Below are 27,960 nucleotides of genomic sequence, written 5' to 3'. Positions count from 1 at the left end.
AGAGGCACAAAATCAAAGTAATGTATCAGAAGATAATGCATGAAAGTAGTGCTAAAATGAATACAAAACATTGTAATAATTATAACATAGAATGGAGGCTGGGAAGGTCACCTCAAAGGTAAGACACCTACTTCTTCTGAATGATTAGAGTCCTTAGCTCTTTGGCTTCCTTATGAGGTCGATAATGAAATACAAAAGAGGAGAAGTATTCATAAAGCTGTATAAATAAAGGAAATATCCCTCTGACCACGCACGCGCTGATATGCAGGCATCAAGGTATTCACCGCATCCCAAACTCATTCCTAGGCACAGGAGAGGACCACATAAGGAGGACGCCAAGGCTGGCTCTGGACAAACCTGTTGGAAAGGGCGAGTCTGGGCCTGCCTGAGAAGGCGTTGCTGTTGCTGCTGCTGCTGCTGTTGCTGCTGCTGCTGTAGAAGCTTCATCTGTAGCAACTGCTGCTGAGAGGTGACTGCATGAAGGGAGGGTGGCTGCAGCATGGCGCCTGAACGTCTCTGCAGCATGTTGGACAAAGCTTGCTTGGTATTGGTTGGGACAAAGGAGCCTGCAGGGTCCAATCTGGAGCCACCTATAAAAGCAACCAAAAGGAAGGCTTTTCAAAAGAAACAGGTATTCTTTTATCACACCTTTCTTAGTTTCTGAGTGAGACAGAAAATAATATTCTGCCCTACCAGCTCCAAGCATTGATGTTCTGTTAAGAGCTGCCTGGCTTCCATAAGAGAAAAAGCAATGGTATGCAGAAATGAACATATTTTAAAATTGCTACATGGAGACTGCACTTCAGTGGATAAAATGTAATGCCAAAACAGAAATAAGTCAAGTATAAAACTTTAGTTGTGTGGGTTGTAAGCCATGTACACCACTCAGGAACATATTATTTCAATAAAATTGCTTTATGCTGTATTTTGAAAAGTTTCATAAGCCAGGCATAGAATCTTTTTGTATTTTAAACAGATCTGAATGCTGTGTTATTTAACCTTCTACTACGGCAAAATTAAAAGGCCTGATATCGAAATGGGAAACTGGGAAGGGGCCTTTAAATGGAGAAGAAGCAGGGACAAATAATATCAAGGTTGTTCAATAAAGCCTCAAGGAATCATACTATTTTATATTTTTTACCTGATATGTTATAAAATATACAGAAAGAGAGAGAGAGCTTAATTTGCTCAAATTATGTCACTTAGACTGACAAAGTTTCCTACAAGAGCCATAGATGCTAACAAATACCCCAATACCAGGTATGAAAAATCTTCACTCAACTTGTTGGTCAGATGAAATAGCGGTGTTCGTATGTTGGTGTTTATCAGCAGCTACTGGATTTAAGGAGAGAAATCACACCGGATACTAGAAATCTAGCCAACTCTCATGGGCTAGTGAGGTCTGCGTTGTAGAAAAGAAGCTATTACCACCAATTTATTAGGCCAGTGTACTTCCTTACATTCTAAATCTCTTCCTTATATACACCGATGAGTGTAGTTATCACCCTTCATCAAAGAAGTTTATCTTTACAGTAAAAAGAGGCTATCACAGGAAAAAAAAACCGCTGGATGCAATGCAAAAGATTAACGGATTGTGGGAGGCCAGCCCCAACAGATACATCTGTAATGTAACTCCTGTATCTAAGGCTCAAGGAACATCATGGAAGAGTGAGAGGATTGTGGGAGGCCAGCCCCAACAGATACATCTGTAATGTAACTCCTGTATCTAAGGCTCAAGGAACATCATGGAAGAGTGAGAGGAAAGACTGTTTAGAGCCAGAGGTCCAGGAAATCTCATCTGAGATAGTATGTCCTACAAATGGCTACCCAAACAAGACCCAAACAATGGCAATATCAATAAACATATTAATATACAAGAGGGGAAAAAATCTCAAGGGTTCCAGCCTCTATTCAAGGAATTACTAATGGCTGCTGGGGGAGGAAGAATTACACTGTCCCAGGACTGAAGCCCCTAGTTAGTTATCTGTTACGGATAGGTTGGCCCTGAAATCATATACATACATAGAACAAAATGGACTCAGTATTTTGTATTTATGAATTTGTGTATCTGTATTGTATGAGCTTGGTGTTCAATGTTTCCTCTCATTTTCTTAAATCATTCATACTGATTTACACTGATAAGAAGGGCATGTGTCCAAAGAAGATGGGTAACAATGGGCTTCGATGGATTGTGGTCATGCTGAGTACTGGGCAGAGAACTGCTCAATGCCACGCTCTACCAGGCCCCTGCCCAAACTGTGGATACAGCTAAGCTGACTGTTCTAGTCTACCTTGCTAAGGTGGGCCAGCTTCCCCAGGTTAATCCTCCACAGGAAAATCTCTCAAGCCTTCTGGCAGCTGAAGACCCAATGCTATCCTGGGTGCAAGTCAAAGACGGGGGACATTTGCCCCCAACAGAGTCACAGGGATCATCACTGAGAAGAGCAGGCTGGCTGTCCAGGTCTGTGCCATTTTAATTGATACAGGGACCATTTAGATTATACTCTCTGATGGTGTTGATGACTAGCCTGAGCTTTATCAATTTAACAGCAGGAAGCCAACTTTAGCCAGTCTGCAGCTGACTGCCTGGTCAGTCCATTTCATATATAAAAATCAGGCCTTGCTTTACTGAGCTACTAGGTCTGCTGCTGAGAAAGGCAGAATCACGTACAGGTTTGCCTCTCTTACAGGCTTCCCACTAAAAACAAAAACCCACAAATCAAGGTTCAATGTAAAAACAAACTTCAGCTGTCATGCTGCTATTACTAACTAAAAGTTTACTTTTTGCTATTCCCTTATTTAGAAGAATTTGCTTTTGAATGACTGCCTCAGTAATTAACTCCCTGTCTCATGGTAAATGATTTGATGGGCTAGAGGGCAAGGTTTAAAGTTTATGGAAGTTGTTCGGGTCTAAGAAAGTGATTTAAAATATGTAAATGTAAGTCCTGAGGGTCTAAGGAAGTGATTTAAGTGATATAAGTGAATGTGGAAGAGGTCTGAGAAAGTGATTTAAGGTGTGTAAAACATGAGACTTAAAGATGATACCTGATGTTCAGGTAAGACTTCACAAGTTCAGAGTTTTAACATATTAATCACTGGAGTTCTGATAAACTAGTAATCTAGCCTTGGTAAAGCACTGTTATCATAATCAAAGGCTAAAAAATATAAACTTCCTTTCTTTTCTAAATATAGACTTAAATTAAAAGTGTTTCTCATTGTGCTGAAAACCTCTGTGTCCTATCTATATCTATCTAGCTCTCTGGATAGAGTTGAAAGAGTGTTCAGTTTTGTTGTTGTTGTTGTTGTTGTTTGTTTTTGTTTTTTTTTCTACACAAAGGATTTCAGTGCAGAGTACAAAGAGTGATAATGCTAATATATATCTAAAACTTTATCTCTATTTGCAAACTTTTAAAAATATTCATATGAGTTTCAAAGAGTCACAACTTGGATCTACCTGTCACAGGTCAAACAGACTCCAGATAAGTACTCCTGTCAGTCAACACTGAACTTTCCTGTACTATGGCCTTTCCCTGAGAGTGGGCTCTTTCCTTCCTTGGGTCCTGAGATCTCTTTTGACCACCACCCTAACTACCAGGACCACAGGCCTGGAAGTTTCCAGTGTATAACCAAGATAAAAGATTTCCCCTAAACTCTTTATTTTATTTTATTTTTTCAGTTAACTTTGCATTAATTTTTACTGAATTCTAATGCAATCTTATAATTACAAATGAGATATGGCAATTTTTATGACAATAAGATGTTTCAATATTTAATGAGTAAAAATTTCAATGACTTTATTTTGACTATACAACAAACGCATTGTAAAAATAATGTTTCCTTAGAAATAAATAAGTGTATAGCTAACTAAAAATCTATGAACTGACATTGTAGGCTGAATTATGTTTTTTTCCTGTTTTTTATATATAATTTTTTATTGTTTGTTATTATTAGTTACATTTTATTAACTCTGTATACCAGCTGTATCCCGCTCCCTTATTCCCTCCCAATCCCACCTCCCTCCCTCAGCTTCTCCCTGCCCCTTTCCAAGTCCACGGAATGGGGAGGTCCTCCTCTGTGACTTAGAACTGTTCCTCCCTTTGGGGGGTGGGAGTCAAAGAGCCTGCCATTGAGTTCCTGTCAGAGATAGTCCCTGTTCCCCTTACTATAGGAAACCAACTGGTTATTGAGCTACCACTAGCTTCGTCTGAGTAAAGGTTCTAGGTTACATCCATACATGGTCCTTGGTTGAGTATCAGTCTCAGAAAAGACCCTGTGCCCAGATATATTTGGTCCTTGTGGGGCTCCTATCCTTTCCCTGACATACTAACTCCCCTTCTGCTGAAGGTTTGGTTATGAGTCTTAGTATCTGTTTTGAAACACTGCTTGGTAGGGTCTTTTGCCTTCTGCGGTAGACTCCTGTCATATGTCCAATGCACATCTCATTTGTCTTTCTAAGTGAGGCTTGATCGTCTTATCTCGTGTCTGCTTTCTTGTTTATCTTCTTTAGGTGTATAGACTTCATTATGTTTATTATATCTTGTAGGTCTATATAAGCGAGTATATACCATGTTTGTCTTTCTCCTTCTGGGATACTTCACTCAGAATGATCTTTTCTAGCTCCCACCATTTGCCTACAAATTTCATGATTTCCTCATTTTTGATTGCTGAGTAGTATTCCATTGTGTAAAAATACCACAATTTCTGTATCCATTCCTATTTTATTTGTAATAGCCAGAACCTGGAAACAACCCAGATGTCCCCTAAACTCTTTAACTTTACTTTCTGTCCCTAGTCTGTATCTGTCAGAGAAGATTTCCACTCAGCTGATGGATACCATCCAGGAATCAGCTGAGGCCTGCAAACTGCTCCAACATGGGCTGCATCACACCAGCCCCAGGTGGTCCTGCAGAACTGGTGAGCCCCAGACTTGCTGAAAGCTGACATAAACAAGTCCAGTCAATGTGATTGCTCTCTGTCTCTTCAGGCTGTGTCACTGAACCATTTGCTTCTGGCAAATGTCCTCTACCACTGCCCCAATCCTTTTCCCTCTCAGCCTTTGACCAGCACTCCAACCTTCCTGGGACCTAAGGATGACATCCTGATGTCAGTTGGAAAGCATTTACAGAAGAGATTCCAAAAGGCTGGAATGTTAGATCCAGAGGAAACTCCAATTCTCCAACCTCCAAAAGGCAGTTAAATATCCAGAAATTAGCTCTGCCTGGACTATAGGAGGATTACTGATGGCTAAATAAAAGACAGCATCACTCAGGAACTTGTGAAACTGGTTCCCATCTACGCAAAGGAGTCATTGCCCTTACATCTGGCAGAAGGGATATATGGTTACCCATGGTGCCTATTAGCATACCAAGGCTCATGCTGGCCTCCAGACTCCCTCAGTATCACAAATACCTGTTACACATTTCAAAGTCCATTCTAGCATCCTAGTCCCTCCCACCTGCTCCTCTTCTTCTCCCTCCAGCTCACAGGCTTCCTGCCCCCAGTTGCTCCTTCTCTTTATAATCTGACTCTGTCTTCTCTCTCTGCTTCACTCCTGCTTCTCTTACTATGTTTTCTTTATTCTCTCTCTCCTGCTATTTTCCCCTCTCTAGGAGATTAAAGCCATATGCACATTTTCTATACATAAAACTTTTATCAACTTTCTATCTGGTAGCTCAAACTTTAGGCAGTGCAATTTCTTTGTTACAAATTCTAAAATCCATGCATGTAATTCCAGCTACTTATTAACGTATTACTTAAGAAGACAAGCTCTTGCTATGTTGACAATGCTCAGTGGTTTTCATGTCTCATCCTCTACTGGGACACAGGAGCATGCTACTGGATCTAGCTGAAAAAAACTGTGAGGATATGAAAATGTCAATGGGTATTGGCTTATCTGAATCCTCATTTTGTAGAGGATGAAGGTTAAAAGCAAGAAGAACTTCAAGTAGCTCCTCAGAGTGATCAACCCGTGTTACCTGTCTCAAACCTACCTGGATTCAGAGACTGATTCTGAAGGAAAAAGCTGGGCTGCTGAGGCTGGCCCACTAGGTTGTAACCCCACAGGGCAGGCTGCGGCTGATGCATCATTTGCGAGGACACAGGTGAGTAATTCGGAGGCACTCGGTACATGTTGGCTTGTTGATACTCCTTCAACAGAAACATTTTAGAAAAAGTCAACTTCAGTATACCATACATAGTCCATCAATATAAGTTCTTCCTATTCAGTTATGTGAGATGAACCCATCCAAAAGCTCAAGGGTATTTTTTGTAAAAGGAGTAAAAGCATAAATGGTAACCCATTTCCTGAAAAATATTCATTTGAATGAATTTTTTTCTTATATTTTAAAAAGTACTTAGATCAATAATATTCACCTAGCATATACAAGGCCTCAAGTTCAATCTCTGTTATCATCTTCCCACCAACATCACAAAAAGAAAGAAGAAATAATGTATTCCTTGTAAAAGACATAAAAAAGCCCAAAGTGCGTATCTAATCCCAACATTGAACAATGGCAATAGCTGAAAGAATACACCTGTTGCAGAGTTTCCTGTGGGCCTCATCTTGAAAGGTCTGACCATGCATCTGGGTAAGAGCTGTGTCAGAAATGCCCACGGTCCTTCAGAACTACTCTGGGCCTCCAAGCATCTTACCCACAATTTTCAAGGCCGCACTCAAAATAAGTAGGCATTCCAAAAACTCACCTGCCTCCTCCTCCTTATAGACAGACTTAAAAAAAAAAAATCACACCTGAAAGTCTGAGCCCCCTCATCATCCATACTTTTTCTAGCATGGCCCTAAGAGGATGAAGGACAAGGAAAATTTCAGTATCCTTCAATTTTACAAAAGCATGTCCATCTGGGCCTACGTAACCTCAGGAGGAGGGTTCTGAGTGTATTTAGATAAGGCTTTTGTATGTGAAGAGAAAAAAAAAAAACAGCCCTCACCCATGTAGCTTGGTGGGCGGGGGGCTCCCAGGTTTGGGAGAGAGACTGGTATTCAAGTGGCATCTGAAAGTGACAGCACCCATCTTTAAAGGTGTACTAAGCACCCAGGATGAGCTATCATCTAGGAAGAAGCGCATCTCCTAGCCTATAAAATACATCTCCTATCCTATAAAATAATTTTTCAATTATCATCTAATAGGTATATGGAAAAGGGAGGGGAAAATGTGAGATGATTTTAAACTAAGTTTATTTTGTCTTTTATAGGACCTAAAAATATGTTAAAGACTACTCAGCAGGTAGAAAATACAATGTAGAAGAAAAATATCTCAAACTACTCTGCTGGGTAAACCAAATGCAAAGTCTTTCAGAGAAAAGTAGAAGGAACTTTTTAATGTTAATTCACCACAAATATCAATCATTCAAAATAAGGTATTTAAGCACACCTAGTAATAAGTGTTTAAGAGAGTGGACTGTGTAAAATCCACTCTGAAAAATTAAAATTTCAAACCCAGGGGAATTATGAGGCTTATTAACTCAATATTAATCACTACTGAAGTTTAAAGTTAAATAGTTATTACAGGTGGAGTATGGAAAATCAAAAACTTTAAATCTGTTACCCATGAGAAGTCATGGTGTGACATTTCATTTATTATTGAAGAAACTTGTCAGGGAAATCTGTATAAAGAGATGATAGCGTTCTTAATAAGGTTTCTAGGAGTACAGTTTGACTCCAGGTAAATCCCGTCCTAGATGCTAAGGGCCCAAACTTTCCCTTACACCCTCACTCACATCAGTGCGTGAGCTTGATTTTGTCTTACGCTTCCTTCCCTTTGTCTTCTTTTCCTCATCAGCTGTAATTTTCCCTTGATCTGACAGCTCAGCTGATTTCCTTTCTGGTTCCTGAGAAACTGGAGATGTGGGCTCTTCCTCTTCCTCCTCAGGAGGCAGGGGCAGTGGCTCGAGGTAGTAGCTTCGGGGCTTGGGCATGGTATGTGTGTGGTACAGAAGAAAGTGGTGCTGTTCCTCATACTTTATCACCTTCCGGTCCACTCGGACAGTGCCGAACCAGGCCCAGGACAGAGGAGCCGGGTTCTTCTGACCCTCAAACAGGTCCCATGGGGACACTTTCTGCTTTGTAGAGACCTGGAGACCCTGTAGGAAAAGAATGTTTTGTGACAACACAGTTTGGCCTGTTCCCAACACACAGGACAAGCTTGCAAGCATGTGGTTGGAATGAGTTTAAGAACTCAGCAGACAGGAATACTCAGTTAAGTCACATGAACTGGAGTTCAGAACTACGGGAGTTCGGTTCTCCAGTTCTTTGTACCTCCTGATACCCTTGAGGCAACAAAAGGTAGTAGAATATTTTTCTATAAAATGACATTTTCATTCAGTTTGCTGTAGAAAACATAATTTCTCAAGTGTCCTGTAAGTTGCCCTTATAATACTAAATTATAACCATCTCAGGACCCTATTGTTTTTAAGATGATACAAAATTTAAAAGTCAATATATAGTCTGTCTCTGTCTCTGACTGGACTCACATTCACTTCAATCCAACCTACATGGACTTACTATGTAGACTTTCATGTACCTAATGTGGCATTCTCCGAATAAAATGTTATGAAAGAACTTAATTACAGAAACAGGTACAACACAAACTCTTTTGAATTTTTACTGGTTCCAGGTAAGGAATTCAATTCTGTTTCTGAAAAATAGAACCCTTTTATTTGTAGCATTAATTGGTGACATTTCTTAGTAACTTTCCCAATTCAAAGACATTTCTCCTCTAAAAGAGCCAAAGTACCTTCCTCTCACACACCCTGGATGTGAGCATACCTCGTCTGTCTTCCTCTTTAAGAGTGGCTCTTCTAATACCACCAGTAATGTCATCACTCCCTGCTGTCATGTGATGAAAGCATTTTCCTGAACACAACTCACATCTAACCGGATTCTGAATGTCTACTGCTAGAAAGGCCAAGTCACCCTGACTGTGTCTACTGGCCTTTTCCCTTTCCATGGCCACACTGCTATGACATTAATGTTATCTCTGAATTCTGGTGGCACTGTTTTCCCCCATGGGTCACCTTCTTTCTTGCCTTTATTTAAACTTTACCCACCTGCTATATACTTTTCTGTGTAACTCTTAATCCTTCAAAACCCTGTTCTGACTACCTCTCCCTTGCTTGACTTAACTGGCTCTCCACCACCTCAGTTCTCCTGATCCTCTCTGGACCATGACGCACAAATCCCTTTGCATCTGAAAGTGTGTATAGCTCCCATCTCTGTTGCTGCAGATGACAGTGGTTAGCCAGTGTTCTTTGAAAGAATAACTGATCACTCTGCTATCTTAAAGAACTTTCTAAAGTGTCTTATATGAAATAAATGTCCACCTAATATCACTTCCTTGAGAAGAGGTAGTATTGTAACGACTAGAAGTTTTACTTAATATAGATTACTTAGTATTTGAAAATACTTATCAATATAGAATTTCCTACAAAAACATACTGTTTCCTGCCCTGAAGTAAAATCAAAACTGGTTTTTACTCTTATTTTTTATACTAAGCTTTTATCTAACCCTTTTGGTAGATTCCAGAAATTTACTTAGGTCCAGATAAGCATTTTAAATGAAGATCTCTAAAGATATAGCTTCTTTATGATGCCAGCAGCTATTCTGCTTAGATGACAGAAATATAGTATTCTTGAAAGCTAAGAAATTAAATTAAGATGTTTTGTATATCCTCAAAGGAGGTAAGTCACTTGGTTTCTATAACTAGATATATTTATATATGAGAAAAGAAAAACATTTACTCTTGCCTGTTTTTTATCAATGGAGTCAAATCCAGCAATTTTGTTTCCCTTTGTGTCGATCAAAGAACCCATGGGTTCACAAGTGATGACATCGCATGTCTGCTTTGGCAAAGGCAGCAACTGTCGAACTTTATCAATGCTTTCTGACCGCTTGTCTCCTAGTTCTTTCTAGAAGAAAGAGAAAAATCATACAAGCCAAGAGAGAAGTGAAGCAAAAAAAAAAAAAAAAAAAAAAAAAAAAAAAAAAAAAAAATATTCTGACTCTACAATGAATGTAAAAGTTAATGAGAAGGAAGTTCCCCAATGACACATTTCCTTTTTTTAGAGCTAGTACATCCTTATCCCTCAGCAAAGTCTATGGAACAGCTGCAAATAAGACTGCTGAAATGTTTCATTTCTTCTATTCAAGTAGAGAATAGAGGACACACAAAGGCAGTCTTGTTTACGGAGAAATATCTGAATGCTGAAATGACAAAACCACAGTGTTATTTGCAGTCACACAGCAGGAGCTGCAGCACGACACTTTCTCGTATCCGGGGTGAGACTGCAAGGTAACCACCAGTTATCTTATTGTAAAGTCTTCGGATTATGTATTTGTGATGTTTATTTGCCGTTTGTTTCAAGGACTTAGTGGGTTATCAAGTGAGTTAGACTTAAAAATTCAATGCAAATGCTCATAATTTCTTCCACTTGCATGTGCAAATCCAAGCATGAGTTTGAGGGAAGTCTGACACCAGAGTTTTGGTTCTATATCTGATAAGCCATTTCTAAATTACTTAAAAATTAAATGTTTTATGAGTATATATTTTTAGAGGAAAATCTTTCAGATAACATACGTGTAACCTTGAAGGGTTCATAGTCTAGGTTAGACAACAAATAATCCCATTATGTTGACTCAACTAGACGTGTGAATTAATGAGCAGGAAATCAGACAATCACCCATAGACAACTTGAATTCAGAGTAGAAGCTGATCGCAAGCTTACTTTCAGTTTCTTTACTAAATTCATGTATGCACGTTTGTTCTCCTCAGATCCCCCAGGGGAAGCATTTGATAGGTCAGAAGCCAAGGTCCCATTGATTAAAACACCCAGCATGTCAAGAACTGTTGTGAATAATTCACTGAGAGAAAAGGGAAAAAAAAAAGCTATTTTATTTTTAACAAACAAACAAACAAACAAACAGAATATACATAATTATCTAAGCATTTCTACTGAAAGCGCTGAGTTTAAGTGGCAGAATTTACTGTCAGTATATCAAAACTTATATCATGCATTCATGCACCAAAAAAAAAGTATAAAACAATAAAACAACGGTCACAACCTACTTGTTAGTGTGCATGTCAACGGTTCCTGAAGTAATTATCTGGAGTAGGAGGAGCGCCCAGTCCGTTGTCCCTTGGGTGCTCCGCTGCACCGTGTCAAACATTCCTCCTACCTAGCATACAAAAGACAACAAAGAATTAGTGTCTCTAGCAGAAAGCACTGCCCCTCTTACTATGTGCCCAAACGTTGACTTGTTAAAACAAAAGAGATGTTAAGAACTGGTTCTTGATAAGCACATTATGGATTACCCTACAGCCCATCTCATTCAGCTATGTGGTAATCACTATTTTGGTTCTTTCAATGTAGCATAGCCATTCAAAACTTAACAAAAGGAGTGATGTTTGTGTGTGGGCACTCATAAAATTAGCTTTCTTTTCTTATCAATCTCCCATGGTACTCGGTGTTAGACCTAACTGCGGAAAAATTAAACCCGAATAGCATCAAAACTCTGTTTCATTACCGGAAAATTTGTGATACTGGATTGTTATGCATCTAAGCCTGCCATTATAACACCATCAGAAATGCTCCTTAGCACAAAAGGAATGACAGGCAGAAGGTGGTGCAACCTGTCTGCCAGATCCTGTGAGGAGGTCAGGTCACCAAAAGCCAGGCAAGCAGATTTCATTTGGGGTTTGTCCGACAGGAAGAGAAAATTCAAAGGAATACAAAAAGTGTTGAGAACTTTTAGATGTCTACAAAACATTCTTGTGAAATTTGTCTTTTTCCAATCAATTTGATGGGACGTCTCTCTGGGAAAAACTAAGGGTTGATGGATTTTTGTGGTTTTGAAATAAAATACACTAAAAGCTAAAATTATCAAAGTAAAGGCTTCTCAGACCTCCTCTTAGCACTGACTAAAAGGAGAGAGAGCTGCTGAATGGAGACTCAGTGGAAAACACATTGGTGCTTAAAAGACCACAGTCTAGAACTCAACCCAGACAGGAAGGCCCCAGCAGAGGAAACAGAAGGTTTAAGAGAAAAGGAAGTAGGTGCAGAGATAGAAAGAGGAAGGCTTCACTTTGCCATGCAGATTCTGCCCACAGAAGTTGAAAGCTGGTATTATTTACACATTGATCAAGGTGCCAGAAACACCAGCCACAGTCCGTACCAGATTGAGGCGAAGTTGCAAAGCCTCGTGCATCATCTGGCGGGCCTTCGTGTCATCTTGGTATCTTTCTTCCCTCCAGTTACTTAAAATCTAAGATCGGGAACAAGATAAAAAAATTAACAAAAATTTATTTGTTCTTTGTTATGACGATATTTATGTGTTGAAAATTAAGCTTTATAGTGACAGCTAAAACCAACTTAACATTAACAAAGAAAGTTAAAATTTTTATTTTTTTTTATTTTCCTATTCTTCCAGACAGACAAAATCCTAGCTATTTTATAATTTATTTGCCTGGGTAGCTAGGAGAAGAGAATCTTACCTAATTACATATTATATATTATGTTATAATATATAATATTAAGATTACATAATATAAAACAGATTTTATATAATAATATAATCTGATCTATGTTATAAGATTATATAATATAAGATAGCTAATATATTATGTATAAATACACATAATATAAATGCATGTGCACATTTTATATTTTTTTGGAAAATCCTTTAAAGGACCATAAAATTAAACATTATTAACTTGATACTATAAATATAAATATTGAAAAGACAGAATTCTATTTTTCACTGGTGTCATGTTGTACTTCTAGGGACATACTATGAAACCTAGCAAATGTATTATTTTTGACATCTTACTGGACTTGTTACTTGCTCTCTTTTGAATAATCTTTCCTAAAAAGAACATATATACTGTTTTGGAAAATCTAGCCACTTAGACCAGGATCAACCAAATTTATAGAACAGGCTGCTTCTTCATTTCCTCACATATAGCACTGGGAAGGGTTTACTAAGGAGAGACAAGCCAGGAAGCCACACCCCAGGGCCAGATGAGAAGGGCCAACAAGTAAAACTCAACCACAAATAACAGTAGCTAACAAAAATCATCTTGAATGAGCTAAAAAGAAAAAAAAAAGTGTGCGCGTGGCTGGGAAGATGACTCAGCAGGTAAAAAGGTTGACAGACGAGTCTGAGGACCTGAACTGGAATACTGTTTATAGACAGACAGGGTAGTAGCACCTGTAACCCCAGCACCCTGACAGCATGATGGGAGGCAGAGGGTGGCCGGACACTCACAGGCCAAATGTAGCAAAAGCAAACAACATCTCAAGTGAAAAGGAAAGAAAAAACCAGGAGCAAGGGGTTTCCTCTAACTTCAACTTGCGTGCAGGGGACCCATGGACCTGCATCCTCTCCCCTATCCCCACACAGTTTGTGACGGTGAATGATATGTACAAGTTAACAACTACCAACAGCGGAGCTAGACGTATGTATGCTATGTATAGAGACCACGTCCCAAATTGCATATAGGAACGATACCAGGTTCTAATGTGACAAAGCAGTTAAACACACACACACACACACACACACACACACACACACACACACCCCAGAGATGACATAAAAGGACTAAGAGCTCAGCCTGGTCTAACTCCCCTGTTACCTTTGCTGGCAAGGAAGAGGAAACTGAAAAATTGGAAGTGCCAGGTTCACTCGGGCTACTGAGAGAGAGGAGTGCCAGCTGGGCAAGATTTTATCTCCAAACAACAAGCTAAAAAAGGACTAGCGTCAGACTCAGTGGCAGAAAATTTATCATGCATGCATAAAGTCCTAGGTTCAATTCCTAACACTAAGGAAAGAGAGAGAGAGAGAGAGAGAGAGAGAGAGAGAGGAAGAAAACGTGAAACAGATAGGACTATAATGAGGGCAAAGGGACAGAGAATGATAGCAGAAAAGAATCTTACCTAATTACATATTATATATATTATATACTGTAACATAATATTACAGAGGCTGACCACAGCCTTACTAAGAAGGCAAGGTAACAAAGACCTGCAGAGAGGAAGGGAGCAGGTCTGCCTAGCAGCTGAGGGGGACCCAGCCAACAAAAGAAGGAAGTACACAGGTGCACCTAAACTAGAAGGCGGGCCCAGCCCAGTGAGGCTTGCGTGAAAGGGAAACTGGGCAGAAGAGACAGCAAATGCACAGGCAGACAGGCAGGCTTCTGCTAGTCCAGCTCTGGAGTTTGTAGTGTAGGGATGATGAGAATCACGAGTGCTTTATATTTAAATGGCTTACTCTGGAACCTGCACAGACAAAAGACCTGTCAAATGCATTGGGTGTGATGACAAAGAAAACTGAGTAAGCCGAATGTCCTTGCACATGTCATCAAATTTTATTTGACACCACAGGGAGGGCCTGGTTTCATGTCGGGATAATCCATCTCACACAAACCAGTCTAACAACTTTCCTTGACTCCATGCTTTCTAATTTTAATCTGCTCCTCTGGTTTCCAGTCAGGTGTGACACTTATCAGCAAGGTAGCTGATAAGCAATATGCAACAACTTACTTTTATAGTCTTTATAAATCTGTCAATTCATAATTAATATTAAAGTCCTTGGCCCTATGGTGCCCATGATGCTAGACAGAACTGGACATGGATTGTGTTTCCTAATATCTCAATGATAGACACATTTGTCTAATCTCATGTTTGAAAGGAAAATAACAAAAACCATCAGAAAGATAGTGGCGTGGCTTAGGATCGGACTGCATTTTACCTGATTAACTTGATTCTGCAGAGATGTGAGGAGGCCTTCCCGTTGTTCATCTTGCCCCTTAAGGCAGGTAAGGACCAAGGAGAGGAAAGGTTGCTGACTCAAAAGAGACATACTACAAAGAAAGTATTAACAGATCTAGTTAGGAAGAATGGTTTGCCCCTGCTACAACAACTGGTCTTTCCAGTAGACTCACTGTCCTTGTTTACTTACTACTAGATAAAGGACGGGGGGGGGGGGGGAGGAGGCACGGTAAACCACCAGGACCAAGATTAAAAACCACTGGGAAAGCTTGTGAATGATAATGCTCTATTTATTGCTATGGAAAGTATTCCCAAAGGAACAGAAATCTACAGTATATGTGATAAACCCACTTTAAATTACCAGGAAAAAGTTTAACTATATATATGACAAAAAATATAAACATATGTACAGAATAAAAAAAAAATCAAGAGGTTCTGACAAAACTCTTCTTTAGGAAGCAGACCTCTGTGTATGGCTTGACTATTTTGGAGGCCAGATGGTTCTTTGCTGTATATTTCTCAAAGGCCAGCAGCATAGTCTTGGTAAAGATAGGAGTGGGCACAAGGTCTGGGGCCTCCAAAGGTGAGGTTCTTGTGGGAAACAGCTAGTGCCAGGCTGAGACACAGCTCAAGGCCTCCACTGGAAAAGGGGCAAAAATTCTATTTACATTTTTCATGTTAATGAAGTATCTTCCATTAGAGAACAATTGATAAACTGACTGATACAATATAAAGAAAAATTTTTCTAAAGAGTAACTCTATGGAGCTGGATTTCATAGGTAGCCAACAAAGAACAGGTAGTTAATGGTGGCAGTGTTAACAGGCAAAGAAACTGTCTTTAAATTTTTAGAGAATGAATAAATTATGACTTTTCTCTTTAAAACTTCTTGAATATTAAATTTATAGTGCGAATATTCATCCTCAATAATATGATCTATTTTCAAAAGTAATTATTGGAAAGCTTTTCTTGGACATACAATAAATGGGGGGAAAAAACAGTTTGGGCAGTTGTCATGACTAGTTTTAATCAAGAGTCCAGAACAAGGTTCCTACATTTTAGGAAATCAGTAATTATTTCAAAGTGCAGTAGGTCAGAAGTAAGAGCGAGCCTGTGTCAACAGCTTTGCAGCGATTTAGAACACAGGCAGGTATGGGAATTGGCGCACTAAACATTAGTACATGGCCAAAGTCTGGCTTAACAGAGAGTTTCCTCTTCCACTAACAGCCCCGACCCTGTGGTCTCTGGCTGCAGTGGGACTGTGGTGCAGCATGCTAGGCTTTCTCTGCATCTGGCCTAGATGGAAGGCATCTGTCTGCCAGCATACCTTTTCTGTTTCTGCCTATCTCTTTCCTTCTTTGAAGATGAACCCAGGTGCTGTCCCTTCTCCAGCTCTTCCCCGGCAGCTTTCAGCACTCTTCCCTGAACAGAGGTTGGTAGCCTGGCGATGAGGGGGGCCACCAGCCACACACCCCTGCGTTCAGAGGAACTAAAATCAGAAATAGGCGTTACACCTGAGAAAGCAGCTGTCTCTGCTCTCACAGCCAACACAGAAAGAAACCCAGCAGTAAGCCACTGATGTGTGAGACAGACCTCTAACGTCACCACTTCATGTCTGTACTTTCTCCTTTCGCCTAAGACCAGACATGTGCCTACACTGTCTACCCACATCCTTTAACGAATAGAAGGTGCTGCTGTAGGAAGGTATTTTGCATACTAGGCTGTTTTTAGTGACTCTCTTGGGTGCTCTCCGATCACTAACCACTTTTCTCACTATGAACATTATACTTTTCAGTCACGGTCATAATATGCAATGCTATTGTGTTCAAGCTAAAAAATAACCGATTTTTAAACCCTGAAGCTTACTATTTGCACTCTTTTACCAAAATGATGATATGCAAATCATCTGATGAAAAGGATTTTCATGATGAAAAGGATTACTTTATGATTTCATAAGCATACCAAGTTCTGTTATGAATGCAAACTACTATATTTGTACAAAACTGTTAAAAGAGACAGAGAGTGCTTCATATTGAATGAATGATTCAGAGGCAGTGATACTATGATTCAAACTTCAGTTTCTCTGTGGCTCTGAGGTATCCAGACCTACGACAAAATACCTAACATTTTAAGATACCACTTACCCAATCTTTTCCCCTTAACTTGTTTAAAAACAAAAACTGCCCCTTATAAGTGATCATTTTCTTCACATTTCCTGAAGCTTAATGAAAAAATGCATCACGCTAATGAGGGTTATTGTGGCATATGAAATATTAATGGTAGTCCAACAAAACTATAAACTAATACCTTAAAAATGTCTTTATTCCATTCTGTCTTGTGCTACTTGTATCAACACTTCCAATACCATTTGGGTTGAAGAGGCTCATGCCAGAATTGGAGGCATTATTATTTAGGTCTGCAGATTGCTGGAACACTTCTATTGTTGCCTTTGCAATATTGTCCAGTAAATTGTTCATTTCGGCCACAGAACCAGAGCTCTAGAGTCAGGAAAAACAAAGCTAGCTCATCTATGTACTTACTACTTGATTCTCAGACATCAATGAATTTTTTCTTTTTTTGACTTCATTCATATATGTGCTTTCAGTATATACTCACAGGGTCTTTCAAGCACTGTTTGATCATTAGCTGAAGCTCTAGCCAGGACTGTCTCAACGTCCACTGTTCAAGATTCTGGAGAAAATGCAAAGAATAATAAGCATATAATAACAGAGCTTTGCAGTAATATTCATACCCAGCAAAAGAACTGGCATGAATTAAGCCTTCCAATCACATAGGTTTAAGATTGATTCATCATGAAGCTTATGTCTCAAGTAAATACCAATACTTATAATTATATGCTGTTAGCTACTGACTACATCTACAGCCTAGTCCACTGTGGCGATACAACAATAAAGAAAATTGTAGAATGGAACAAAAGTCAGAATTGAATTCAAGAATAAGAAACAGCAGCAACAAAGTAGTTCTCCCTACAAGTACACTGTGATGAAAGACCTAAACCAAGCCTCTGGCATGTGCCGCTTACCTGCAGAATGCGCTTAATGTGCTGTCTTTGCAGGTTGTCCCCCTCTGTACACTCTTTGATGCCGTGAGGGTAGCAGATCAGCTGCAATAATTTCTGTGCTTGCATGTTTGAAAGCACAGGGTCCAATATGAGCTCTTTGTCTGTACATAATCGTTCCGGTTCCTTTAAGCAGTGTTCTCCTACCCATTCCTAAAAACAAGCCAGCAGTTAGATGGGCAAACCCTGATTCTAGTCTACCTGACTAATGATTACATTCTCAGTTTTCAGATTAAAATGATTATCAGGCTGGTAAAGACAATCACGAAAACAAATTAAAGGAAAAATAGGGGGAAAAAGGTTTGCATGTATGTATATTTTGATTCTTTTGTCTTTGGTTTGTTTTTGTTTGTTTTGAGACACGGTCTCAGTATCGCGGGATGGTCTCCAAGTCATTATAAGGTCAAAAACAACACTGAAGTAGTGATTCTCTGATTCTTGTGCTCTGTCCAGCACTGGGATGGCAAGCCTAAATTTAATGCCATCTCTTCCTACCAGAGCTCCCTGCATGCTCAGTAAGCACTCTATCAAATAGGCTACATCGCCAGCTAATGGGAAAAGTTTCAAAACAGAATTCTAACATTCTGACATCTTAAAAATACAAATGAGAGAAGGGGCTTGAAATAAAGCAAAAAACATTTGAGCACATGGGAGAGGGAGTCAAATTTGGGGATTTTATTTAATAAGGACTTACTCTAAGGTACTATTTTGTAATGAGGTGTTTTGATTATTTGTTTTTACTTAATATACAACAACAATTTTTATCTAAACATAATTTTTATCATTTTTATGGGACATATTCTGCTAAACACGTAGAATAGTATATAAGTATTTAGAAGGTTATTTTTCTTTTGACACTAGCATTTTTCTTTACCATTTTTGTCTTTTATTAAATGGAATCAAGGAAATGTCATCATCAGCGTTCAATTTCAAATAAAGTCTCTTGTACCACTGTATCAGTCGCTCAGCACAGATTATTCATTGACGTCACTGGGGACTCAGATAATTCCATGCTCCATTTTAGCGACATTAAATCAAACTCAGACAAAAATACCCAGACACCCATGCGTTGCTATTCTGGGTTTTTACATTATTTATTTTCTGACTAAATGATTTATGGGTTTTTGTTGTCGTTTTGTTTGTTTGTTTGGATACTGGCACTGAAAGGTAGGCCAGAAGCCTCCCATAGGAGTTGGAGCAGACCCTTTTGGGGCACTACACATGGCTAGTTCCACCTAGCTCCAGGCATCCAGAACCATGAACAGTGATGCCCCTGTGTGCTCATAGCTGGGGAGTGGTACAGACTGCCATCAGTAACTGTGGAGCAGTTAAACTTCCCACAGTCAGAGCAAACCTAAATAACCACGTGTCTAACATAAACTGTAAAACACACAGTATTTGATACTTTATAAAAGAATCTGTTTTTGAAAGTATGGAGAGATAATCAGAAAACACTGAAGCTGGTTGTTGAGCAGCACCAGACAGAGCAAAGATGACGGGCGGGGATGAGTTACTGTGCATGCTTTTGTCTGAGCGTCGGCTTTCGGATATATGTTATGCTGTAGACATTAGTTGGGGTGGGGAGAACCAAACCAAGTACAAACAAAAGCAAATAAAGGGGACTCTAATATTAAAGACAGAACATGTTCACTCTAAATGAGACAATTACAAAACATTTTCCTTTCTTTTTCCTTTTCTCTATTTCTCTAAATAATGTTTGAATACATTTATCTTAAACCTGTCAGAGAAATGAAACTGCAAACCAATCTTAAGCTCTCTTAGGAGGCCTTTTTTTCTACTGGTATGTGTATAACAACTCTGAAACTACGTTAGGTGCTCTTCAGAGAACAAGGTTTTTATCTTGCAAGAATGTCACACTAATATGAAATGGTAAAGGAAAAGATTAGAACAGAACCATAATTATCAACATGAATTCATAACCACACACACACATACACACACACAAGCTCTCTAGGCTTGGAGAGCTTAGGGGTAATGATGCCCTAAAGCAGTGAGCATATACAACCCAATATCTTGTTTTCTTTATTAGTCTGTGTTTGTGTGTGCCTGCATGTGTTCATGAATGTATGTGAGTGTGAGTGTGTGTATGTCTCTGTGTATGCACACTGTATAGGGTGGGTAATTCCCATGTGTAAATGTGTGTAGAAGCCAGAGGCTGATGTCAGCTATCGTCTTTGATCACTGTTCACCTTATGTACTAAGAAAGCATCTCGTAGTTGAACCTAGACCTCAACTATTCAGTTACTCTACCTGGCTAAGTTATCCTAGTTATCTTGTTATCCCCATTTCCTAGGTTTGGGGATTATAGGTAAGCTGCCGCAGCCACCCAGTACATACATAGGTTATAGGTATCTGAGTTCTAGGCTTTATGCCTACATGGTACGCACTTTACCCCACTATCTCTCAATGCTCAAGCTCTGCTTTCTGAGCACCAGACTCTTTAACATTCTTCTACTCCTTAGAAGAATGGCAGATTGTAACTGTGAGGCAAAGAGAGTGGGAGATGGGTAAAGTAAGGCAATAGTTTTTTAAAAAGGATAGAAATATTCCAAATATCACAAGAGGTAAGATGAAGAGATCCACAATATGCGAGCTCCAAACGAGCTGGACATTAAAGAAACTATGACCAATAAATTATAATTCACAGATTAAAACAACAACAACAAAGAACAACCACATCAGAAGTGTAAGGTCTTTGTATCACATAAACCGACACTCTAGAGGAACTTGGAGGAGAACCTCAACATTTTGCAATCATTACAGTCAAGACTGGTTTAGACAAGAATTACAGTGGATGCTTAGGAGGAATGGGGTGTGCAATGAGGATCAGAGCATTTGCATCTCAAATATGATTACTTGTTACCTGAAAAAGAAAAAAATACTAAAAGTATAGTGGAACAATTCTCAATCTATTGATGCCTCAAACCTAGCATCACCAACAGGACAAATGAGTGTTGTGTGCAATCAGAAGTGTCTACCTGGAATAATACAGTTTTCCCTCTGAACACTCCCCTCCAATGATCTGAAAGTAATCTCCAGAACCTTATACAAATCTAACAGCTCTAGAATAAATCAGAAAGTTCCCTACAGATGAAAAGAAATTACTGCACCAAGGGTAAAAGTTATGATTTTATTAACTAAATTTTGGTTATGACAAGAAATGAAAATTTAAGTATGCATAACTAAAGCACAATAAACTAAACCATCTACTTCCAGCTGTTAAGAAAAATTATAAAATGTCCAAAATTAGTGAATCTATATAAAGGATATAGTAGAAGTCTTCATTATTGCACTCTTTAACAAACCTTAAATTACTTCAAAATAAAGTTATAAAGAAAAGAAAAGAACCATCTAAATACAAGAATAAAGAAAAAGTAGCAGACAGTTGCCACCCAAAGAACAGGCACATAGTCAACATAGAAGCCATTTGAAATCAAACGAGTACCTGCTGGCAGATAGTCCTCAGAACGTATCTAGCATATTCTCTTAGATTGGCAGTTTCTACGGAAATATTTTTCCCATAGGATTTTGAATTCTGCGAGGTGGGCCAGGCATCCTCAGCATTCCCATCACGCCGTAAACCTCTCATGCTGAAATCATCATTCTTTAAAGTGTTGACATTGTTACTGCCAATTTTGGCATCTCCTGTATAACAGAATCATAAAAGCAAAATCACAGGAGTTCAAAATATTGCCCCCAAAATATAACAGGTAAATTAGGCTAGGTTTAAGGGCTAGGTGTAAAGATGTGAATGGTATTATTTTGGCATAGCCAGTTGTTCAGCAACAGAAAGAATGGATTAAGAGATACATGGAAAAAAACAAAACAACAACAACAACAAAACCCCAAAACAAAACAGTTGGAGATGGAGAAAAGTCAAAGTCAAACTCATTCCTTCTTTTGATTTATAGGGATTAATATTCTTTGGCAAGCCTTGAGAGACATTTAATAATCAAAACACATTGATTTTACCAAAATTTCAGGCATGACTGCGCTCAAGTTTATCTGAGTTAGAGACAAGGAAGAAAATGTTACTCACCCTTCTAGGAGTCCCTTTTCCATTTCTTCTCTTATAATGCCTTATTTTCTATCCATAGGTCAAGAGAAAAGTTTTGCCTTAGCCCACCTTACTATCAACTTCTTGACAAGAGAGATTTATTTCCCTGGGGATGGAAAAGGGCAATGCATACTAAGGAGGCTCTGGACAGCAGAGCTCTCTGCACACAGCCTGTGCCTTCCACGTCCTTGCTAGCATACAGTTTGGAGGTGTTAACCTGGCCAGTCTCTGGTACCATGGTGACTGAGGCAAAGTTTAGGAAGGCATTTGCCCCCTAGGGGGGGCCAAAAACACTCAACAGGGTATACTTGGATGAAATAAATATCTCTATCCATGAAAGAAAAATAAAATTTAAGTGAGAGAAATAATTTGGAGGTGAAACTGCCAGAAGGCGGTAGAGCTGTCGAACTTTTTAGCCTGCTTACCTAAAGAAATCAAGACAAGCTTGACAAGAAAGTTTCCTGAAATCAGCAGTTGAGTTTAGGGAGGGTCTTGCAGAACAAAAAACAAGCCCAGAGCGATACAAAAAACAATGACACCCCTCTCCAAAATTAATTAAAACTCTGTTGAAAAAATAAAGAAAGCAAAAACTCCTTGCTGGGGAGGAAAAGTAAACAAAATATCGTAATTAATATCTACTCTCAAAAATCTTAGAAGCAGAGTGGCTGAGGTTGTCACTCAATGGCAGAGGACTTGCCTATCATGAATGAGGCCTTAGGTCCTATACCCAGCACAATTACCACCGCCACCACAACACAATAAAGCAGAACAACTATACAAAAACATAAGCAATGCATTTCAATGTACCAATGTATTATCAAATATTCATCATGTATTTTAAAATATAAACACTAGTGGCTTTACCCATGGGAGCTTATTTGATTCGGTAGAGCTTTTCAAAAATAACAGGAGTATGTATTCTCTTCCCTTGAATGATATAAAGTACTGTGTAAATTAGGAACAAAGTTTACTATAATAGTCTTATTTTCCTGTCTTAACATATACTTTGATATACAGCAATTGGGAGAAAATTGGTTAGGGCCAATGAAGTAGATAAAACCTCTGTAAGAGCAAAAATAAACACCTTTCTCAGATGCACCTGTACATCTCCATTTACTTTGGATATTAGGAGGCAGAAGTCTGCATGACTATGCTTGAAACTTCTACAATTGTATGAACAAAACAAACTGAATATGCTACGTGAATCTGAGAATTTGTCTAAAGCTTCACTGATACTCAACTGTGTATAACTTCTCAGGCCAAGAACCTCTCACATTATTTGAATATCTGAAAAGACTGGCAACTTTACATGGGGATTAGACCAGTTCTATAAACAAGGGACCACTGTCTAGATGAGACTCATCATTGTGCACACGCTGAAATGTGTCACTATGCATTCACACTTCCAACATGAGGTTATTAGAAATCTATTTTGTATTTTTACTGACTTAGCTCTTAGTTTTAGAAATAGTCCAAGAGAAATCCAGCTTCTACCTTCGTGACCCTAATGATTATTTATCGGCGGCGTTGACCTGTTCTACTTCCCTTCAAACATCTTTACTGTAGAGAAATCATACTGGCTGAAATCAGCAGTTAGTATGGACTGCATATTACTATAAGGGTCCTGAGCTCATAAAAAAGGCTGGAGCCTCCATGTTGGCATTACCTCTTGTTCTGCTACAAAATTCAGAAAAGTATGGTTGTTTTTAATTTAGGTTTTTTTTTCATAATATATTTTGAACATATGCTGTTCCTTTCCCAGATCTCCATATTTCACTAAGCATCCAACTTCATGCTCTTTCTCTTGACCTCTCAACCCCCCAAATAAAAATTTAAAAACAAAAACAAAAAAAAAATCAAAACAAACAAAATGAATAAGACAAAAAAAAAGCAAAACAAAAAGTGTACAAAACAAGAGTGAGAAAGGAAGAAGAAGCAGAGTCCACTTTGTGTTGGCCAGCCATGCCTGGGCATGGGGAACTTTCCTGGGCATGGGGGCTGCCCTTGATTGTGGCTGATAGATCTAGTGGCACTGTACTGGAGAAAACTAAAAAAAAAATTGTGTGTTCTTTTAGATATATATTCTTTTAAACTGATTTTTAATAGGCTGTTTTATGAACATTCTGCTATTATTCTCTGTCATCCACAAATAACATCTGTCAATCAAGGTAAGGTTATGTTATTTGTGTTATTTAAATCTCACATAAACCGAAATCTGTCCACTCAGTAATTGTTTAAATCGAAGCGAACTGTTTCAGAACACGAAGTGACAGCTATTGTTTGTCTGAAGGCAAAATAAGGCGTACCCAAGTGAAAAGTAGGTAATACTGGAGATCCCTAATCATTCAAATCCTTTTACGGTTTACTTAAAAGTACCCTGAGGTGTTACACTGCTGATAAATAGAAGGCAGTAAATAGAAGGCACTCTTATAAAATATCTACAAATAGGAATGCAAAGGGAATCTTGGGCATCATGAATTAGAAGAAAAGCACTGACATCTCCTGCTGATTACCAGCAATATAAGTATCACTGCAATTCCACCTGTTTCTTGAACATATAGCAAAGTGTATGAACTTGTTCTGAGTCACAACAGAAAAAGAAACACTAATTTTCTGCACCTGGAATATAATTTGGCTGAAATTTAACCTTTTATTAAAAATATCAAGTCATTCTTGCCTATCATGGAGTGCGATTTCTGTCACAGTAAAATGAAGGCAAAACAATCCTGTGGGTCAGAGGCCCTGATTTACATGAGAACGAAGTAGCACACAATTAAAACCAAACTCAAAAACTTATATTACAGTTCTCCCAGGGTCACCTTAGTTAAGAGATAGAATCCTTAAAGTTCCCATTACTTGGACTTAGGCAAAGCCAACCATATTTTTTCCAGGATGAACAAAAAAAAAAAAAAAAAAAAAAAAAAGGATGTTTCCATTAACATAATATTACTTAGATTTTGCAGTGAATAAAAATTATCTTGCCTCTACTTCTGGTGATTAGCCAAGAAGCAAAAGGCCAGGATAGTCTTACCAAGCATCATAATTGCCTTTAAGACAGCAAAAACGGCTCCCACTTCTATGCTGTTGTGAGCTGCAGCTAAGAGGTGTCTATCACAAGATGATCTTATTCCAGGGAAAGGTTTGCCTATGAAAACAACAACAACTCTTTAATGGCCTCTTCACCATCATTAACCATCTTCTGTAATCATTTACAGTCAGTAAGGCCTTTCATTGTTAGCTTGTGGGCACTTAATTGACATTAGTTTGCATTAATTGATGCTCCATAGAATCACTAAGAAACACTGCCAGTATTCTTACTTAACCTTTTCTCTTTAATTATTATTAAAACGATGTTTCTGCTCCTCAAAGAGATGTAGGAAAAAGATTAGTAGGATTCCCACAAGACACATCCATCTCTATGTGGAAATGATTTAGCACAATACTAATATCCTCCATTGCCTTAGAAAAAAATAAATAAATGAGTTGTCATCCCCTGAAGCTGAGATGGCATGGCCTAGAATCAACACAGAGTATGCAAAAGGATGAGGCTTCCCACCAACACAGTATTTCCTAAGAGCCCAGGCATTTTTATTGTTTATTAATTCCTCATTTTATTTCCCAATATATCCTCATGTTACATCATGGAAGGTGCTGACAGCCATTTCAATGGCATTATCTCATTTCTCCATCATCTGCAGATTCAAGACCATGGAAACCAGGGAGGAAATTACAAACAGGCCAGCTCACTTGGTCACAGTAGAACCAAAAGTTCCAAATAAACAGAGAAGCAGAGCTTCCACTGAGGTCAGCTCACCTGTTGCTTGAGGGAAAAAGCAGGCCTGGGGGGCTCGGAAGAGGTGAAGCAGGAGGCGGCATGTCATTCTTGCCCCAGGCTCTGCATCCGCATCTCCACAAGCTGGGAAAAGAAGGAGATTAAACACAAGGCTCCTCACATACTCCACAACAAGCTTTCCAGATTTTCTACTGCTAAATTTTCTGGAATACATTAAATAACCCTCCATTTCTAGTAAGGTCAGGAGTTATGACTTTCCAAGGAACCTTCATGCTGCCTTAACACACTAAAGCAGTAGCCCTTTGCTGTTCCAGAGTTCAACGTTAACGCTGTATAAAACAGCTACTTCATTTCTACCGACTCTACCGGGTACCATGCCAACCCACAATGCACACGTCCTTAAAATGGCCCTTTCCCTCTGCTTAAATGGTCACACATGACTTCCACACAGCAAAAGAAGAACAAATGCAGCTCCGGACCAGCTTACCTGCCGCCAGGAGAGAGGGGAGAGCTACGTGCTGCACGACGTCTTCCAGTGAGAAACACTGCCGTGCGATCAGGATAGCAATGAAAGTAGCTAGTGAATCATGGAAGGAAAGGTCACTCACCTTCAAGAGAAACATTGACACGTTTTAATACCCAATGAGCACTCTAAGAGAATACTGGCAATGCCCATAAGACCTCAATATGAACCAACAGAGGGAAATGACTTATGACCATTAACTTCATAATAGTCTACTATAGTAAGAAAAAAAGCAAGTTTACTCATATCCCAATGTTCTAAGCAGATGCTGACCTTTAATTCATTTGCATGCAACTAAGAAAATACAACACAAGAGCAAAAACTGGAAGCTGCTAAAAGATATACGATAATCTATACTTGTCAATGGAATGCATTTTTTTAATGCGAGAGAATTCATTTTAAAGGAACTTCAAAAGATTTCAATTGGCTGCTAAATTTTAAAAAGAAATATGAGAGAAAGGAAGGGGAAGAAGTTAATTCAGCCTCAATGAAATCTCTACATTCTGGATCTCTCAAGACATTGAATGAAATCACTAAGAATGCAACTACCATAATGGCAGGCTCTCTAGTGACTGGTACTGGATGCAGCAAGTCACAAAGATGTATCTAAAATAACCTTAGATAGTTTTTGGTGTTGAAAAGCAGCCTATCACTAATGTATTTGCCTACATAAAATCTTGGTGCATAGAATGAAGAAAGGGAGGCAGGATTGTGCATTCATTTAACCCCAAGACAGCAGAAATGGGAAGGAGGCTTTTAGCTTTTACAACTGTCAAGTTTCTTTAATAACATATACAAATCTCTGACAAAGATCACCCCAAGACATGACAAAAACAAAAATGGATAGAGAATCCACGTAGATATTTAAGATCTATACATGGGAGACCGGGAAATCCTGGTACATATTTGGGCAAGTGCTCCATCACTCTACAGACATACTCTGAGACACAGTGAATATCCTTTGAGTCTACACAAGAACTTTCATCTACAAAATAACAAATCCTTAGACTTAAACATATTCTGGTTCTCTTCATGTACTAAACGCTTTATGTCCTATTCTGAGGAATCCAAGCTGGAAAAGAACAGCACAGCCATCCACATGTAAAACCTCAGCTGATGGAAACCAGGCAACAAGGAAACATGTTAAAATACCTTCTTTTTTTTATTTTTTTAAATTGATTTAATTCATGGTAATGATTCTATGGAAACACTATCACTTTTGAAAACATAGAAATGTTTTGCTATGTTACAGTTTAATGAGTTTAGTAGTGAAAAAACATTAGCCTAATTTTGAATTGCGATTTTAAAATAAAGAGAAAACTTACATCCACAGTGCAGAGTACATCGTTAAATCCCCACACATGGTTTGAAGAACAACAAAGAGCCTTCAGAACCCCCAGCCACTCCGAACTAAGAATCGTACAGCAAGCAGTTAGCTCAGAGGAGAAATTGGCTATGTCATTTATCCTAGGGGGGAAAAGATAGCAGAAAGTGAATTGGTACAAATGAGGAATGATTACATGTGGCTTCTTTATTGAATACACATTTCATTATCATTAAGCATCACTTAGATTTAAGGATATAATAAATACCCCTTGTTAAGTAACATATAATTAGCACAAGTGAATTAGCATATTTTTGATTTATGAATAAACTTTATTTATACTTTTATACTTTATAAATATCAAAAAATTAAGGACACAAGGCTGT

General features: G+C 38.7%; 2 protein-coding genes across 8 annotated transcripts in view; one reads left to right on the top strand and one right to left on the bottom strand.

Annotated features, from left to right (window-relative positions):
• Positions 1 to 27,960, bottom strand: part of Med12l (mediator complex subunit 12L) — a 314,509-nt gene that overhangs the window by 32,735 nt on the left and 253,814 nt on the right. For all 7 annotated transcript variants that reach the window (XM_060378349.1, XM_060378355.1, XM_060378351.1 and 4 more), the window contains 17 exons: positions 27,576 to 27,717; positions 26,215 to 26,335; positions 25,749 to 25,850; positions 24,966 to 25,079; positions 21,323 to 21,522; positions 17,821 to 18,009; positions 17,394 to 17,468; positions 17,085 to 17,275; positions 16,105 to 16,266; positions 14,760 to 14,871; positions 12,186 to 12,275; positions 11,080 to 11,189; positions 10,739 to 10,874; positions 9,761 to 9,922; positions 7,735 to 8,097; positions 5,991 to 6,147; positions 358 to 590 (listed from right to left, as the gene is read on the bottom strand). In XM_060378349.1, coding sequence (XP_060234332.1) covers positions 358 to 590; positions 5,991 to 6,147; positions 7,735 to 8,097; positions 9,761 to 9,922; positions 10,739 to 10,874; positions 11,080 to 11,189; positions 12,186 to 12,275; positions 14,760 to 14,871; positions 16,105 to 16,266; positions 17,085 to 17,275; positions 17,394 to 17,468; positions 17,821 to 18,009; positions 21,323 to 21,522; positions 24,966 to 25,079; positions 25,749 to 25,850; positions 26,215 to 26,335; positions 27,576 to 27,717 — 2,659 coding nt within the window. The remainder of the gene's footprint in view (positions 1 to 357; positions 591 to 5,990; positions 6,148 to 7,734; positions 8,098 to 9,760; positions 9,923 to 10,738; positions 10,875 to 11,079; positions 11,190 to 12,185; positions 12,276 to 14,759; positions 14,872 to 16,104; positions 16,267 to 17,084; positions 17,276 to 17,393; positions 17,469 to 17,820; positions 18,010 to 21,322; positions 21,523 to 24,965; positions 25,080 to 25,748; positions 25,851 to 26,214; positions 26,336 to 27,575; positions 27,718 to 27,960) is intronic.
• The window catches only part of P2ry12 (purinergic receptor P2Y12), a 46,054-nt gene continuing 28,224 nt past the window's right edge, over positions 10,131 to 27,960 (top strand). Inside the window, exon 1 of the mRNA XM_021653809.2 lies at positions 10,131 to 10,305. The gene's annotated coding sequence lies outside the window, so the exon portion shown is untranslated. The remainder of the gene's footprint in view (positions 10,306 to 27,960) is intronic.

Source organism: Meriones unguiculatus, chromosome 2 (genome assembly GCF_030254825.1).
Source record: "Meriones unguiculatus strain TT.TT164.6M chromosome 2, Bangor_MerUng_6.1, whole genome shotgun sequence".
Lineage (NCBI taxonomy): Eukaryota > Metazoa > Chordata > Mammalia > Rodentia > Muridae > Meriones > Meriones unguiculatus.
This window is presented reverse-complemented; position numbering and strand designations above follow the sequence as displayed.